Raw genomic sequence first — 18,634 nt, 5'->3', positions numbered from 1 at the left:
AAGCCCTTGGAAAAAAGTCGATTTTTGGACCCCCGACAAATATTCTTTAAAAAGCTTCCAAATGAATCAGTGTGTCCGAAAACGTCCCCTGAGACACTTTTTAGGCCTCCCAAGGGACCAGGGACAAAGAAATAGCCCACAAAAGATCAAGTCAGAGTGAGGGTTAAACAAAAAATTCTTTGTCAGGGCGTTATTTACACTGAAAAATGATTCCCAATGGGTTTTTTTGACACTCAGAGATCCCTAGGGACATAAACGAGCGAAAAATGCCCACTTCAAAATTTGGTCAATTTTGACCAAAAACCCTGGACTAACCCCTTGGAAAAAAGTCGATTTTTGGACCCCCGACAAATATTCTTTAAAAAGCTTCCAAATGAATCAGTGTTTCTGAAAACGTTCCCTGAGACACTTTTTAGGCCTCCCAAGGGACCAGGGACAAAGAAATAGCCCACAAAAGATCAAGTCAGAGTGAGGGTTAAACAGAAAATTCTTTGTCAGGGCGTTATTTGCACTTAAAAATGATTCCCAATGGATTTTTTTCGACACTCGGAGATCCCTAGGGACATAAACGAGCGAAAAATGCCCACTTCAAAATTTGGTCAATTTTCACCAAAAACCCTGGACTAACCCCTTGGAAAAATGTCGATTTTTGGACCCCCGACAAATATTCTTTAAAAAGCTTCCAAATGAATCAGTGTGTCCGAAAACGTCCCCTGAGACACTTTTTAGGCCTCCCAAGGGACCAGGGACAAAGAAATAGCCCACAAAAGATCAAGTCAGAGTGAGGGTTAAACAAAAAATTCTTTGTCAGGGCGTTATTTGCACTTAAAAATGATTCCTAATGGATTTTTGTCGACACTCGGAGATCCATAGGGACATAAACGAGCGAAAAATGCCCACTTCAAAATTTGGTCAATCTTGACCAAAAACCCTGGACTTACCCCTTGGAAAAATGTCGATTTTTGGACCCCCGACAAATATTCTTTAAAAAGCTTCCAAATGAACCAGTGTGTCCGAAAACGTCCCCTGAGACACTTTTTAGGCCTCCCAAGGGACCAGGGACAAAGAAAGAGCCCACAAAAGATCAAGTCAGAGTGAGGGTTAAACAAAAAATTCTTTGTCAGGGCGTTATTTGCACTTAAAAATGATTCCCAATGGATTTTTGTCGACACTCGGAGATCCATAGGGACATAAACGAGCGAAAAATGCCCACTTCAAAATTTGGTCAATTTTGACCAAAAACCCTGGACTAACCCCTTGGAAAAAAGTCGATTCTTGGACCCCCGACAAATATTCTTTAAAAAGCTTCCAAATGAATCAGTGTGTCCGAAAACGTCCCCTGAGACACTTTTTGGGCCTCCCAAGGGGCCAGGGACAAAGAAATAGCCCACAAAAGATCAAGTCAGAGTGAGGGTTAAACAGAAAATTCTTTGTCAGGGCGTTATTTGCACTTAAAAATGATTCCCAATGGATTTTTTTCGACACTCGGAGTTCCCTAGGGACATAAACGAGCGAAAAATGCCCACTTCAAAATTTGGTTAATTTTGACCGAAAACCCTGGACTAACCCCTTTGGAAAAAAGTCGATTTTTGGACCCCCGACAAATATTCTTTAAAAAGCTTCCAAATGAATCAGTGTGTCCGAAAACGTCCCCTAAGACACTTTTTAGGCCTCCCAAGGGACCAGGGACAAAGAAATAGCCCACAAAAGATCAAGTCAGAGTGAGGGTTAAACAAAAAATTCTTTGTCAGGGCGTTATTTGCACTTAAAAATGATTCCCAATGGATTTTTGTCGACACTTTGAGATCCATAGGGACATAAACGATCGAAAAATGCCCACTTCAAAATTTGGTCAATTTTCACCAAAAACCCTGGACTTACCCCTTGGAAAAAAGTCGATTTTTGGACCCCCGACAAATATTCTTTAAAAAGCTTCCAAATGAATCAGTGTGTCCGAAAACGTCCCCTGAGACACTTTTTAGGCCTTCCAAGGGACCAGGGACAAAGAAATAGCCCACAAAAGATCAAGTCAGAGTGAGGGTTAAACAAAAAATTCTTTGTCAGGGCGTTATTTGCACTTAAAAATGATTCCCAATGGATTTTTTCGACACTCGGAGATCCCTAGGGACATAAACGAGCGAAAAATGCCCACTTCAAAATTTGGTCAATTTTGACCAAAAACCCTGGACTTACCCCTTGGAAAAATGTCGATTTTTGGACCCCCGACAAATATTCTTTAAAAAGCTTCCAAATGAATCAGTGTGTCCGAAAACGTCCCCTGAGACACTTTTTAGGCCTCCCAAGGGACCAGGGACAAAGAAATAGCCCACAAAAGATCAAGTCAGAGTGAGGGTTAAACAAAAAATTCTTTGTCAGGGCGTTATTTGCACTTAAAAATGATTCCCAATGGATTTTTGTCGACACTCGGAGATCCCTAGGGACATAAACGAGCGAAAAATGCCCACTTCAAAATTTGGTCAATTTTGACCAAAAACCCTGGACTAACCCCTTGGAAAAAAGTCGATTCTTGGACCCCCGACAAATATTCTTTAAAAAGCTTCCAAATGAATCAGTGTGTCCGAAAACGTCCCCTGAGACACTTTTTAGGCCTCCCAAGGGACCAGGGACAAAGAAATAGCCCACAAAAGATCAAGTCAGAGTGAGGGTTAAACAGAAAATTCTTTGTCAGGGCGTTATTTGCACTTAAAAATGATTCCCAATGGATTTTTTTCGACACTCGGAGATCCCTAGGGACATAAACGAGCGAAAAATGCCCACTTCAAAATTTGGTTAATTTTGACCGAAAACCCTGGACTAACCCCTTTGGAAAAAAGTCGATTTTTGGACCCCCGACAAATATTCTTTTAAAAGCTTCCAAATGAATCAGTGTGTCCGAAAACGTCCCCTAAGACACTTTTTAGGCCTCCCAAGGGACCAGGGACAAAGAAATACCCCACAAAAGATCAAGTCAGAGTGAGGGTTAAACAAAAAATTCTTTGTCAGGGCGTTATTTGCACTTAAAAATGATTCCCAATGGATTTTTGTCGACACTCGGAGATCCATAGGGACATAAAGGAGCGAAAAATGCCCACTTCAAAATTTGGTCAATTTTCACCAAAAACCCTGGACTTACCCCTTGGAAAAAAGTCGATTTTTGGACCCCCGACAAATATTCTTTAAAAAGCTTCCAAATGAATCAGTGTGTCCGAAAACGTCCCCTGAGACACTTTTTAGGCCTTTTAAGGGACCAGGGAGAAAGAAATAGCCCACAAAAGATCAAGTCAGAGTGAGGGTTAAACAAAAAATTCTTTGTCAGGGCGTTATTTGCACTTAAAAATGATTCCCAATGGATTTTTTCGACACTCGGAGATCCCTAGGGACATAAACGAGCGAAAAATGCCCACTTCAAAATTTGGTCAATTTTGACCAAAAACCCTGGACTAACCCCTTGGAAAAAAGTCGATTTTTGGACCCCCGACAAATATTCTTAAAAAAGCTTTTAAATGAATCAGCGTGTCCGAGACACTTTTTAGGCCTCCCAAGGGACCAGGGACAAAGAAATATCCCACAAAAGATGAAATCAGAGTTTCAGGGCGTTATTTGCACTTAAAAATGATTCCCAATGGATTTTTTCGACACTCGGAGATCCCTAGGGAGATAAACGAGTTAAATGTTCCGACTTTTTAATTTGGTGAATTTTTTCGTAAGACCCTGATATTACCTCTTGGAAAAAAGTCGATTTTTGGACCCTTGACAAATATTTTTAAAAAAGCTTCTAATCGAATCAGTTTTTTTGAGAACGTTCTCTGAAATCTGTTTTAGGTCTTTCAAGGGACCAGGGACAAAGAAGACAAGGACTGGACGAAGAAAAGTATTATTCCTACAAAATGTCGATGGTGCACTCCTAGAAGCTCGGTTGCGAGGATGAACTTGCAGACTGAAGTTTCTGAAACGAAGTGAAAGTTAGATAGATAGCTTTCTTAAAAAAAGGCTGGTTGTCGGACTTTACAATATATAATACGACAATATGAGAAAGGATAAGAAAAAACTGATATAAATAAATAAATAAATAAATAAATAACAGTATAAGTAAAAGGAAAAAAATAGCCGCGGATATAGAATCAAGCCATTAGGAAATATCCGCGTTATGCATGATAAAACTATTCTTAAATCTATTTGTTCTACAAATAGGTATGTTAAAAGCGCGCTTTATCCTTAAAGCTACGGTACTAAGATTACGTGGCGGCAAAAGGCTATGTAATTTGTGGAGGCTGTGAAGTTGTGAAAAGTTGTGAAACTGAAGTTTGTTTTCTAGTAAAGTGTGGTTTTAATACCTCGTTCCGAAGTGGAAAAGGAGACTCGGAACGAGTTTTTAAATTTTCATTTAATTGGAAACTGGAGTCGGTCACAATAAAGAACACATAAAAATTAGTCAATTTACCAAGTTTGAGGTTCTGCGGAATGAAACATAACTAAACGTGGTAAACTTACTATTTTTATGTTATTTCTGCTGATCAGGTTCATTTCTTCATATGACGCAAGTTGAACAATGTGTAAATCTATGGCCAAGTCCCTTTATGAACTTCGAAACGGGCAATAAATGTAACTGTCGTTACATTCACAAGACTTCAAAGTAACCAGCTAAAAATCCTACGAGGAATCTTGCTGACACAAATAAGCAGAACAACTGCGAAAAGCCGCAAGCAAAGCCGAACATCGCTGCCAGAACGACGCTAAAATACATCGCTTCACGACGGCCGAACTTGTCCGCCAGCCAGCCGAGAAACACGACTCCGAGAAGACAACCGGCGAAGCTTACCGAAGATGAGACGCTTCCAAGAATTGACCTGTCGCAAATGAGATCTCACTGGAAGAGAATAAACACTGAAATGGTATAGAATAAAAAGTAACAATTGTGAGACCATGTCAAACTGATCTTCGAGAGAAAAAGGTAGACGTAAGGTAGGGCGGCATTAGTTTGTTGTTTCTGTAGCATTAGAAGAAACTAGGCAAGCAAGCACTAGTGAATGTCCTCATCTGGATTGAGGAGGGGTTCCGTTTCACTCCAGTGTCTTACTCCCAGAGTCATGGTCTAAGTTTATCGTCTGTGGTACTCGCTTGCCGAGGGTAGTCTGGTCGCATGCGCAGGAAGTACAGTAGTTCCTTGATCCATTTGGCGTGATAATACTAAATACTCTGTTTAACATGGTTCTAACTTTTGAATCTGTGAATGAAATCCTAAAGTGTGACAAGTCAGACGAAAGCTACTCAATAGTAAACCAAACTTAAATCATTTTGAAATACTGCAGGGCTGACACTACTGCAAAGGGCTTCTTTATTTGGGCCAATTTTTCAACTAGTACGGCTAGTCTTCTTCAAGCCAGAGCATATTATGAACTCACAACAGCTCCCAGTCGGATTTACAGCTTAGTTGGTAGAGCAGTGACCGGCATCGCAGAGGTCTGGGTTCGAATCCCATTCAAGCCAGACATTTTTCATGGTCGTTCGTGAATTTATTAATTCCGCTTCAATATATCGCCGTAACATTTTACCTTGTCCCCAGAAACATCACAAGCTTTGAGGACTTTGAGATGTTAATTACGAGTGCCCGTCTCTAATGTGCAGCTTATCAGTTGCTTCAATTGTGAGGAAGGGTTTGTTCACGACGGTAATGGGGCTCTTGAAATAGCAACAACATGAGTACTAACTGGAGATAAGTCTATAAAGCAATTATGTAAGTTTACTCCACTGCCATCCCACCTAATAAATTTTCAATTAATTTTTAATTGGTTTATGCCTCTTCCAGTTGCATCGCCAAGTTAACCCCCCGGCAAAATTGGGTCAGAAATTGTCCTCACGGTTTTCATGAAAGTTTCGTTAATCTCCTGTGTCTAGAGAAAGAAAGAGAGTTATCCAGCATTCAGCGTTAACATTTACTTTTACTTTTTTTTTTTCAGTCAAAGCACAGCCACGGTAGCCATTACTCAGTTTAGGCCGCAAAAAAGGTCTTGATTGGTTATTCTAAAATAAGTCTAACATTTTTCGTTATATTTCTATTCTGTTTGTAGCAATCCAGCCACAGTTCTTTGTTTAACCTGATATAAGCCCTTCTCAGAAATAACCAGACATATAGTAGCCACTAAAGACCTATTCCTGATTTATAAAGAGCGGATAACTTTAGCAGTGGATAGATCGCTATCTTCCAGCCTGGGCATTTCATCTACTATTCGCTGGATGGCAATTTATCCAAAAGATATACCAAGGTTATCTTTGAAAGTAATGTAACCGGGGTATGCAGTAGTATTGATTACCTGGGAATTAGCGTGAGTGCCTGACATTCTTCCATCGACAAGGGTTTTTAATTCCTGTCGTCGGTGGCCTGATTTAAAAAAGGTAGAAGCAAATTCCTTCTATAAGATCAGACACTTAGCAGAGACACTAGTTCTTTACGGAGCAGTGTTGGGTTGAAGCACCGGCCGAGGAGAAAGGTCTTTGAGGAAAATTGGTGAGTTTATCTCGGGTTAAAGAATATAACAGTTCACAAAGAATTTTGGGCTTGGACAAGTAGAAAACCGTTTAGATCAAACTCACTTAATGTATTGAGAGGTGAGGGTTACCCAAAAGCCATCTTTCGACCCGTACAGATGGATTAATCTTGTCCATTTGAACTACGGCTCGTAATCAAAGCATGAGACCACAAAATCGCTTTGAGAACGAGCCATAGTTCCAATGGACAAAATTAATCCATTTATGCGGGTCGAATTTTAAAGATGGCTTTTTCGGGTCGTATCAGGTCGACAGTATTGGACATGTATGGAGGGGAGAGTTTTCTACGGCAGTAAGTTTTCTATTGAGAAAGGGCCTTGTGGATTTTCAAAGTTACCGTTCCCCATCCAGAGAAGGAGAAGGAGCATAAGATAATTAACACGAAAGAACTGCATGCAGAATGTTGGCTTAAAGTAATCGCATTCACCGAGACAGAGTCATTGACCGACTGGCACAATAGAGAACTGTGCTCTATTGTTCTAACTTAGCTGCAAAAATGTCTTAACACTAGCACGAGCTTGTGCGCCGGCTCTGTGTTTTGGGGGAATACTGAAAACCTTTGAAGATATAGATATGGGTCTTGACAATTGAAATAGTACAGTGAAAAGAACAGTGATTTTGCAAAGCGTCATATCACTGCTGTGTTGTTAAACAACCGAGAAGTGTCGATCTTTAGTGTTTGTTTTTTTTTATGTGGTTTTCATTTGTTTCCCTCGCAAAATGTCTACCCTGAAAAGTATACATAACGTGAATCACGATCTAAATTTCTCCATCAAATAAGGATTAAAACGGTCCATCCTTAAACAACCATATATATATAGTTCGAAAAATCAATTATACATTTCCAAAGCGGATTGAAATAAAGCTAGAGTAGAATGCATTATTAAGCCTAGTACACTGCAGATGTGGTAAGGCCTCGAATCACGTTTTGGGTATGTTCCAAGACAAATGAGTCAAATTTTCTTTATCGACGCTTTTCAGATTATTTTTCTGCCTTCTGACTAAAATTGTCTTTTCTGTTGCGGTATCTAGAATAGAGTTTGTTGCAGTGATTTTTGACAAGAAACAACAAAAAACATCACTTGGTTTAACAACATCATTGCAAATATTTGTTGTTGTTTTTGCTGTTACGGTTTGTTATCTTTTGTGTTTGTTTTTTTTCGTTTTTGGAAACGCAGTGCAGCGTGAAATGCCAAGGAAAATACTGAAAGCGGCTGAAACCGCTCAATTTTTCGAGGTTCAATAGTTTTGTCTCGTTAAACTATTGGTTTCTTCTTCGAACTTCTAGCCTCGTCTCTCGTGTAAGCGGGCGGCTTTGTCGTAAACGTTTACGGTTTTCCAGCCCAAAGAATTTAATGGTGATGCTTCATAGCACAAACAAGACCTTGTAGAATGCAGAAATTGCTATATGACGGATAGATTCCCTGCTATTCGGATTAGACCATTAGATTTTAGATTTGTGGATATTTTACAAAGCCTTCGCTGTAGCCTAGCGTCTATAGAGCTTGACATGCTCTTTACCTGATGGGCTCAAAACTTTGTTCGAATGAACAATCAAGGTAGTACTCGTATAACTTAAGAGGTAATGCCTTTATTTCTACGGATCGTATACCGGGGCTGAGGTAAGCTTTAGTTACCGTGGAGCTGTTTTGTGGAATGATTTACCACCCAGATGTGGAGACGACTGAACCATCTTTTTCATCTGTTAGGTCTTTATTTTTATAAATATTATTTTAATTTTGATGAATAACTGCGTTTGTTAGCATTGATTTGTCTAAGCATGGCTTGGCTAGGTTCGAGTAGATTCTTCTTTGTATAGGGAAGTCTGGAAGATGATGATGATGATGATGATGATGATGATGATGATGATGATGATGATCATGATGATGATGATAACGGGCAACATTAACTAACTCTTGGAGAAGAAAAAAAAAAGAAAAAAAAAGCCGGGAATGTTTAGTGAGAATCAGACCGGCCTGAGTGACTTTGGGGAGATGTTAATAAAAAATTAACGAGGTCGCCCAAAAAGGTCTGAAAGGTCTAAGAAACATTTCCTCTCCTTGACCCCAGTGCATTGATTTCATTTATGACTATCATCAAGGTTTGGGGATTACAGGGCGGCCTTTATTCAAGTAAGTACGGAAAATGTCAGTGATAGAGTTTACCGCGAAATCATGCAAATGTTCTATGTACACTTTGACAGTGCTTCGTACGTTTTCGAAGTGCGTTCTTCGAGACCAAAGACAAGTTTAACGCTATAGTTTAAAGAATAGGTTGGGGCATCAGTATTATTCCGCGCTGCCGTGAGAATTTTGTGGTGCCGACTGTTGGGAACTGGATAATGTTAATCAAGGATTATAAATAAATTAAAATTACAAGAAGGTCTCTTGTTTAGCTGCGTCCGTTCCTTAATGTAAGTGACACTTTAAAAAGGTTCATGTTTTCACACAGTCGACATAGAAAGCAGCCAGACGAACAGTCCTGTGGAATGCCTTGTCATGTAGACATATTCAGTAACGAGGATTAGTGAAATAGCTTTACATCCGATTTGAAAACTCTCTTCTTCACAGCACCAATTGATTCGTCCTTGGAAGTCATCACCCATTAGCCTTTTGAACTTTTTGGAGGTACCCTGCTAGCAGAGCGTTTCTTTCTGACACATTTTTTAGCATGTACGAAGTCCCTCGCGTCTCTGGTATTTCTCGTAGTTCGTAACTAGCGTAATGTGTTTCTTTACCTTAAAAATTTTCGGACGCTTTAGCTTTCAAATTATTGGCCTGAAATGTTTTTGTCAGTATTGAGAAACATACATTTAAGCCGGCTGCAAGGGCCTTGTTTATTTGTTTCGTCGATGCTTCTTGTTTTTGTTTGTTTATTTTTTCTCAACAGTAGGTTTATTTATTCAGTCAATCGTCGCATGGTGTAATTAGATTTTCCAACTAATGCAGAATTATTACAGGATTAGAAACTGAAAACTCTGGACAACAAGTTCAAAGAAAAGTCGATGACGCACTGATCTGACAGTTTCCGACAAGCTTAATTTTTTGCGCTCGAATTGAATAGCCACCAAAACCAGGCGTTTGATAGCCTGCGTGGAAGGCACCAGATGGGAGAAGGAAGAAACGGACGCAAACAAGACTCGACAGCTAAGGGCTTTACTGTCGCACTTTGTAATACCTGTCGCCTTTTGTAATAAAACTGTCACACTTTGTAATACCTGTCGCACTTTGTAATAACACTTGTCGAACTTTGTAATAAAATAGCTGTCGCACTTTGTAATAACAAGTTGTCGCAATTTGTAATAAATTAAGCTGTAGCACTTTGTAATAACAAGTTGTTGCACTTTGTAATAAGCTTTCAAATTACCTTTGAATAGGATATTTGGTAGAAATCATATGACTTAAGGACGGTGCCTACTAATACCGAAGTATTTTTGCGTGGTTTATGACTACGCGGGAAAAGCAGATCTTAGCAAGGACCATCGGAATCGAAAAAGAAAATTGGGGGTAACCACGCTTTTTTTAGAGATAAGCAACAATAATTCTAAAAAGCTGTAAAATAGAAAGGAATGTATGGCGTCTTTTTTCCAAATTGAAGCTTTATTATCTCTGGAAAATGTATGGTTACCCCCAATTTTCTTTTAAAATACCAAGAGTACTTGCTAAGTTCTGCTTTCTCCACATAGTTTTAAACCACACAAAAATATCCCTGTATTAGTAGGCACCACCCATAGGAAACCCGAGTATCTCGTGATGCGCAGAACATATGCGCAGTAACAAAAGAAGGCACTGTCCTTAACTAATCCTCCAGGACTCAACGTTCTTCCTTGATATTTTTCTCTGCATACTAAAATGAGGGGACGAAAAAGAAACGCGTTCTCCTCCACGCTACTTGGAATTGTTATTTTGGAGATCACACAGCTTGCTTAGCAATGATGGAATGCAAAAAGTGAACAGAGGGGAAAAGTTCCATAAAGTTCTAAAGTTCCATACTCATTGGTAGATGAACACCGAATGGATATTGCGCAGCCACTAAGTTGTGACATTGGCGAAGAAATTAAACCTGAAATGGCAAACACTATAAAGAAGCGAAGATAATTTCTATCTCTGATTCAATGCTATAAGAGAGGTTTTGCTAATGATCACCTCTCTTTCCCAGATTTCTTTGAGTTTGCCAAAAGTACTCGTACAAGAGCTGACCACGACTACAAACTTTACTTGAGAAGAACGGTTTGTAATTGCTACAAATATTCTTTCTTTATTCGCATTGTAAGTAAATGGAATGACTTGCCAGGATATATTGTACACGCCGAATCATTATCTGGTTTTAAGAGTAGACTTAACATTTACTTTGATATTTATTTGTAGCCACCGAATTTTATCCTGTTCTAGAAATTTTAAAATCTTTTTGTAAGTTTTTAGTTAGGGAAATTGTTTTTATACAGGGTTAACCTCACGATTTCCCTATTCAGGATGTTTTTGTATTTGTGTTGAAGCCTCCTTAATAAAATGTTATGTTATGTTATGTTATGTTATGTTATGTTATGTTATGTTATGTTATGTTATGTTATGTTATGTTATGTTATGTTATGTTATGTTATGTTATGTTATGTTATGTTATGTTATGTTATGTTATGTTATGTTATGTTATGTTATGTTATGTTGATTATCGGAGATAATTGTTACTTTGTCCGAATAGCAGCAGCATGTTGCTGTTAATTTTGTCAGTGGAAATTTTAAAGCGTAAATTTAACTTTATGGAATGTTTGTTCTGGGTTCCATTTGAGTCAAAACTATAATATCCAGAAGTTATATGGGACAAGAGATCATGATTGGCGGATATTGGAACTTTCTCACCGCCGGAATTCCGGAAAGATATCTATATCTAAGTGCGTGATATTTATATCTACCTAATTAACAATTATTCCACGAGCGCGCGTTGGATATGAGATGATAGATAGTAATCCGAATCCAAAAGGCGCTAAAGCAACATATCCATGTCCAACAAACGGGAGTGGAATAATTATTTTATTAAAAACAATCAAGTAAAATTGGTAGGCCTTGCTGATTTCCTTTTCAAGAGCAACCAGGAAACAATTTATGGTCGCTATTTCTCGTGCATGGTATAATGGCTCATATACCATGGCCGCTAAGCCAATTAAAACCCTGGAATTGCATTATACAATGATCCTGTTTTTAATAACTATAGATCTTTATATCTATCTAAATATAGATATATATCTGTATCTATATTTATATTTATCTATCTATCTATCTAAATGTGATATTTATATCTAGGTGCAATCTGACGTAGAAACGTATAGGATCACAATAAACAAGTCTCGGTGCAGCCTTAATTCATGCGAGTTTCACCGAAGGTAAGCAGTTTTGGGTCAAGTTACGTCCTGTGAATGAAGCAATTTATAATAGCATAACTGCAGCAGATGACACATTTCACCAAAATATGTCACGAACAATATTTTCGCTTGCTCAGAGCAACACGTCCGATGCCACGATCCAACTCCAAATTTAGAATATGAACATTGCTTGGTTGTAGTCGATTTATTAACGTTGGCTTTCAAAGAGCTACGTTTTTGCTGACACAGGCAGAAATACTCAAACTATCCAAACCTAAAGAATAATGCCAACAAGCGTCATTACTTTTTCGTATTGAAACCGCAAACAACAGTCATTTTTTCTCATACTCTCCAAAACAGTCACAATATGAAACTTGTGGACAATTTCACAGCGAGTCTTGGATTCGGATTACTTTTCTGTCCAAACCTTTAATGTTAAAACGTGTATCTTGCGGTATTCGGTTCTCGTGTTTCTTTTGAAACTCTTTAGCAAGTAAGTAAAAGTACGTAAGCAAAACCTTTATTAAAGTGTCGATGTATTTAGCCTAGGTAGACTAATTGGGGGCACTAATAAAATATCGTACTAGTAAAAGTTAGATATTTACAAGAAAGTGATTAAATTAACGAATATGGGTGATCCTGTATAGCTTATGTCCAAGAAAATTAAAATTAAAAACTAAAATGATTCTATTGACTACAAAGATTACAGCAGTTGCTGTTATTAATTAAAATGTCAGCAAGGTTCAGTTTTCTTATTTTGTTTATAAAAACAGGTAAACTGGGCGAATCTCTTTGATTGTCGGTAAGTTTTGACCATAAGAATGGCCCGAGATATCTAACAGAGTGCTTGCCATAACGTGCAGTTTCAAAACGCAGTAATACAAAGTCCCTATTCCTAAGCGAGTGTGTAGAGCCTTTGCGGAGAAAAAGTTGAGAAACGCAGTCAGGTACAAGACCATGTTTGACTTTGTACATAAGTGCTGTGATATCCTGAAGCCGTCTGTTATATAAAGAGAGTACGTCGGCACGCCTTAGGAGTTCTTCATATGTAGCAGAATGGGATTTATATATTACCCTTAAGGCTCGTTCTTGTTTTCATTCTCACTTTCTTTTATCCGATGATTTGCAAAAATGCCAGGTTAGATGGCAGTAAGTTAAATATGGCTTATGCAGTACTAGCTTGGCCTTGCAGGGTATTAAGTTTCGAAGGCGTGAGAGTACTCCAACTTTCTGGCTTGCCTTAGTGCATAATATGCTGATATGCTCAGTGAATTTGAGATTTTCATCTATATGAACTCCTAGTAGTTTGATCAGTTCTGTGTTTGCAATATCTAGATCGTTTATGCTCAGCGTATTGTCGCTCTTGTCCTTATCGAGTTTTCCTGAATTGATGTATAGAGACTGAAACTTGTCTGGATTGGCGAGTAAACAATTATTCGAGTACCATGACAGTGCTTGCTGGCCCTGAGTTTTCATTCTGCATCGTACTGTTTTATGTTTCCTTCCTTTGACGTACATTTGGTGATCATCAGCATACATTGTCAAATTTACGTCTTTAACATGAGCTGACATATCGTTCTGGTAGATGTTCCATAGTAAGGGACCAAAGGACGATCCTTGAGGGCATCCCCGTTCCATCTTTATCCAGTCACTAGTAGCGTCACCCATTTTTACTCGGTTTAGTCTGTCGTCAAAAAATGAGCGCATAAGGTTAAGTGATGGGTTAAAGTCTCCCACCGTTAATTTATTTTTAAGGTCCTCTTGAATGCTGCTAGACATAATTAAACAAGGAAAGCTCACAGCAGATAACTCACTGTGAGCAAAATAAATATCTAGTATAACTAATATGCAAAATAAAATATCAAAAAAATATCTAAAAGTAAAAGTAAAATATAAAAGAAGAACGTATTTGTGCCCTGGGTGATTAATTAATTCACTTATTTTTCCACCGAACATCGTATTCAAAAGCAATTTAAAAGCTTTTTACAAAGTGCGACAACTTAATTTATTACAAAGTGCGACAACTTGTTATTACAAAGTGCGACAGCTATTTTATTATAAAGTGTGACATGTCTTGTTACAAAGTGCGACAGTTTTATTACAAAGAGCGACAGAACAAGCGCCTCTTTAAACGGTTTCAAGATTTGCTTCAACATGCGTTCAACACTTTGTTGAACCAATTGTCGGGAGCGTTTGAACAGGTCGTTCAACATTAATTGTTGAAAGCTTGTTGAAAGTGTGTTGAATCAAATTTAAATTGCTTTAAGCTTTCATTCAACATCGATTCAACAAATTCTTTGTTCTTGAAATTGTTGAATGGCGTTGAAAGCGTTTGAACACTCCGGTCATCGAACATTTGCCCAACATCAATTCAACTTTCTTTGAAAGAATGTTGGGCAAATGTTGAAACCGTTTAAACGGGACTTAACACTACCAAACATCACTATCTCGAACAATTTTCTCTTCCGCTGAAAGTTCAAGGGGCCAGCTGTTTCGACAAAGGTTGTCCAAAAAAGCAGAAAAGCGTACGCGACAATGCCGAAAGGTTGTCTGGAAAATACCCAATAAATTTCCATAAAACCTTGAGATGGCGGGCATTATGGATTCTGAGCTTTTATGAAAATCCATAATGCCCGCCATCTCAAGGTTTTATGGAAATTTATTGGGTATTTCCCAGACTACCTTCTGCATTGTCGCGTACGCTTTTACGCTTTTTTGGACAACCTTTATCGAAACAGCTGTATAAAAAAAGCCATGGAACAGAGTCTTCCCTCTCTCATGCCTACCCTCTCTTAATATGCTCAATTCACTTCAAAATTCAAACCGAAATGTAAATCCTGTTTTTAGTGAGGCAAGATGGCGTTGACTGTGGACCAAGTGTTAGAGCGGATCGGAAGCCTGGGACTGTATCAGATTCGCCTCATTTTCATTCTTGGTTATATTGAGTGGGTGAACATCACGTGGCAGGTTCTTTTACCCAGCTTCATTGCCGCGGAACCTAAATGGCTATGTGTAGCCAATCAAAGCACTTGTAACCTAACGGGGGAATTTAAACCAGGAGATAAACTGTACGACAAGAGATGTAATATGTCGAGGGACGCTTGGAAGTTCGCGGATGATTTCACCTCTGTTGTCACTCAGGTCAGAAAGTTTTAACAATTATTCCACTAAGTTAAACTGAGTTAGATAGTTTATCATAGCCAGTGCGGTGCGCACCATGTTTAACAACAGCTCTAAGGATTTTAAGGCCGCGGTAATACTTCCATTCAATCAGAAATTTATTGCGACTCTGAGGATAAGCCATGCCTTAACATGCTTGAGTAAGCTGCTTTGTGAGTAAACGTTTCTACAACCCTTTATGTATGTGATTTGTTATTGGTTTTTTGATAGTTCTTAGTTTTTACCTTTCTTGATGTTAGCATGGTACTTAGCTTTTAGCTTGTCAAATACTTACATCATGAGCCTCTGTCTCGGGAGACTGGGAAACTACTCCCATTGCATTTAATGTTAAAAAAAAATTATCGTATCTTATCTTATTTTATCATTGTAGTTTGATCTTGTTTGTGACAAAGCTTTGCTTGGGACCATTTCTACATCTCTGGTGTTCGCCGGATGGCTGCTGGGTGCGTTGGTCGGTGGAGTTGTGGCTGACAAGTTCGGAAGGAAACCAGTTATGTTTGTGTTTTCCTTCACGTGCAGCCTCTTCGCCCTGCTTGCTGCCTTCCCCAATATCTTCTGGCTTTTCATGGTGTTTCGCCTTTTTGTTGGTATAAGTATCGGTAAGTGTAATTTGCTGAAACTTACTAATTAAAACATAGACGAATCTGTGAAAACTTCGTGATATAACCTTAATAGGGTGGTGAACGACCTTACTTCATATACGTTAGCCATACGCATGACAGCGAGGTTTTCGAATCGGCCAATCACCGTAAACGAAAACAGTTGACACAATGAACCAATCAGAGCTCGAAGAAAGCACAGCCTCCAAGGGCGAGAAAGGTAAAAAGGAAGTACAAGTTCTAAAATCAATCACGTGACTAGCAAAGCATTCTGGTAGCAAACCAAAGGATAGGGATTTGATTTCGACACTCGATTCAAGACCATTTTTTTTTTAATTTTTCTTTCCTGATCGGTATTTTGCATGTTAATCTTATCAGGTGGTGGCGCGATGGGAATCTATGTACTCGCAACGGAGTTCGTGGGAGTGAGGCATCGTCACGTGTCTGGTACGTCATTGTGGTACGCCTGGGCCCTGGGACTAGTCATGTTAGCAGGCATGGCATATGGAGTGCGTGACTGGAGACACCTGTCAGTCACTTGTGCTGTGCCTGGCCTCATTGTCTTTATTGGCTGGTGGTGAGTCACACAGTGACTATCATTCGCTTTCAATTAGTCTTTGCTGCAGGATCTCTTGTCGTATAGATGCACGTGCCAGAAGTCACTTTATTTGTAATTAAACTAAAATGAGAATGATGTATTTATATCCAGTGAGTGACACATGCATATTCCGAAAAAGGAAATCCGAGTGCTCCTATCAGGAGTCGAACCTAAGACCTTCCGATTACTAGTTTGGATGCTCTACCACTGAGCTACAGGAGACTTGTGAGAGCGAAGGCCGTTAAACTAGGTTCATGGGACAAACATCCTGCATACTGCTAAGATTTGAATGTCAATGTGTGGAATATACGCAGTGGATTGAATGTGATGGTATACTTTAAGCCTGATGAATGAATGAGAATGATGTATAATTCAGTGACACAGGCATACTCGGGAAAAGAAAATCCGTGTTCTCCTATCATGGCTGGCGCTATACAAAAAGGGCAGTTTTCTGCAGTCGTTCCCTACCCTCCGAAAGATTTTCTCGCTCTTTTTGTGTTCTCTATCCTCTTTAAACAGCCTTCAGCCGAGTGATCCAATATAGCGCTCGAGGAAATCCTTCGAAAAGCAAGAACTGGTTTTAGAAAACTCCTAGTTAAATCTTAATGTACTAAATGTACTAAAACTATAATATACATACGCATTAATTTAAAACTGATAACAATATAGATAGAAAACTATATACAAATAAAGATTTAGAAACAAATAAATACGAAATACCATCAAGACAGTTCGTTGAAAAGAGTGCAACCATAGTAACAGAAAGATCGTTTTGCGGTCTCAGTCCTCACTACAGGCGGATGTAAAAGGTTGCTTTGTCTAGTGGCGCGCGCATGGACTGTATTATTACGTCTAAAATATTCTTTAGATGCTTTGTGTAACCGCGCCCAGGGCTACAGTTAAAGAGAATAACGGTTCCTGAAATTTCAATTCGAAGGTTAACAGTAGTTGTAAATAGTTGGTTGGATTTGTTTTCGTTTCTTTTTTGATTACGATGGTGGGCACTGACCCATATTTTTCATTTTTCTCAAATACCGACATTTCAAATCAACCCCAGCCGAGGTAAGGCGATCAGGTGTTGTTGTGCAAACAACAAACAAATTGAAGAAAACGTTTAGCTCTCCATGTTCTGATACATCTCTTTGAATTTTACTCATAACGATCCCAGGTTTACTCCTGAATCGTCAAGATATTTGTTGCTGAAAGGAAGGTATGCAGAAACAGAGGATATCCTGCGGCAGATCGCGACGACTAACAAGAAGGAGTATCCGAATGAATCTCTCCAGGACCCGAATGCTGATGGGAAGGTACAGACATTGGGAGACTTCAGAGATTTGTTTCGAACCAAGAAAATGTGCCACAAGACACTTGTGTCTTGGTATGCCTGGTAAGTGTCACAGGAAGATAGTATTGCGGTTTGCCTGCCAAGTGCCACAAGACAAGTAATTAATAAAGCTACACCCAGTGCCAATGTTTTCGTAAGCCTGCTTTCTTTGGTGGAATTTTCTTTTACTCTGCTTGACCATTTAAGAGTAGAACAAGAGCAAAAATTCAGGAGATGCATGGTGAAATGGGATTGGGAAGGAAGGACAAGTCTTTCCTTCTTGCCCTTTCCGAGCTCTTCCCGGCCAGTGTTTAGTTCTCGCGGCCATTAAGGGAAACTGCGCAAGCGTATGCTCAATTTTCGTTCGCTAGATACGTAGTCGTACTTGTACCCCAGTCAGAATCTCTCGTACATCCTAGTGGTTAGGAAGGTTGAATTCGAGACGTTGGAGGCCAGCAAAACTATCATTTTGTTACTGCAAGCCAAATTCTTACTCTTGTAAAACAGATCGAGACTGTATGATCGAGACAGTTTCATGAGAAAAAAGATCAGATTACGATATCGGCCATAAATTTTGACCGAAATGTTTCGAGAGGAGTTTTTGGAAGGACCACTTGCCATTCATACATCTAAACAACAAGATTTCAGTTGCTGCTAAGCATACAGAAACTCATATTCTTATAACAACTTAAAACAAGTACACTAACCATCTCTTTCTTTGTCTACGTAGGTTTGTGAACGCAATGGTTTATTATGGTGTATCATTCAGTACTCCCACTCTTGGTGGAAACATGTATCTCAATTTCTTCCTGTCGTCCATTATCGAGATTCCAGCAAATTATGTGGCAATCTGGATCATGGGGAAGTAAGTGACATTGCTTCGGCAGTCTTGTATTTTGGATTTTACTAGAAAATAATGTTTGTGAGCGCAACAGTCGCTTCTTTACTTCAACTGGTCAATGATTTTTAATCCAAGATAGCGTGCCGACAACTTTTAACACAACATTTTTTTGCGGCACCTTGTTGACAAC

At 39.0% G+C, this 18,634-nt stretch overlaps 1 protein-coding gene across 2 annotated transcripts in view; it reads left to right on the top strand.

Moving 5' to 3' along the window:
- The first annotated feature begins 6,420 nt into the window (after positions 1-6,420).
- LOC146461711 (organic cation transporter protein-like) overlaps positions 6,421-18,634 on the top strand; it is a 16,357-nt gene continuing 4,143 nt past the window's right edge. The window contains exons 1-7 of one of the 2 annotated variants that reach the window (XM_085086573.1): positions 6,429-6,505; positions 11,844-11,923; positions 14,750-15,043; positions 15,453-15,681; positions 16,060-16,258; positions 17,448-17,666; positions 18,334-18,468. In XM_085086573.1, the coding sequence (XP_084942699.1) occupies positions 14,759-15,043; positions 15,453-15,681; positions 16,060-16,258; positions 17,448-17,666; positions 18,334-18,468 (1,067 nt within the window). In that variant the 5' untranslated portion in view covers positions 6,429-6,505; positions 11,844-11,923; positions 14,750-14,758. Of the gene's footprint in view, positions 6,506-11,843; positions 11,924-14,749; positions 15,044-15,452; positions 15,682-16,059; positions 16,259-17,447; positions 17,667-18,333; positions 18,469-18,634 lie in introns of both variants that reach the window. The other variant, XM_085086574.1, reaches the window with a different exon arrangement.

The sequence above is a fragment of the Pavona decussata genome, unplaced genomic scaffold, assembly GCF_977016875.1.
Source record: "Pavona decussata unplaced genomic scaffold, jaPavDecu1.1 SCAFFOLD_195, whole genome shotgun sequence".
Classification (NCBI taxonomy): domain Eukaryota; kingdom Metazoa; phylum Cnidaria; class Anthozoa; order Scleractinia; family Agariciidae; genus Pavona; species Pavona decussata.
Note: the sequence above shows the minus strand (reverse complement) of the source record. Positions and strands in the feature narration are given on the sequence as shown.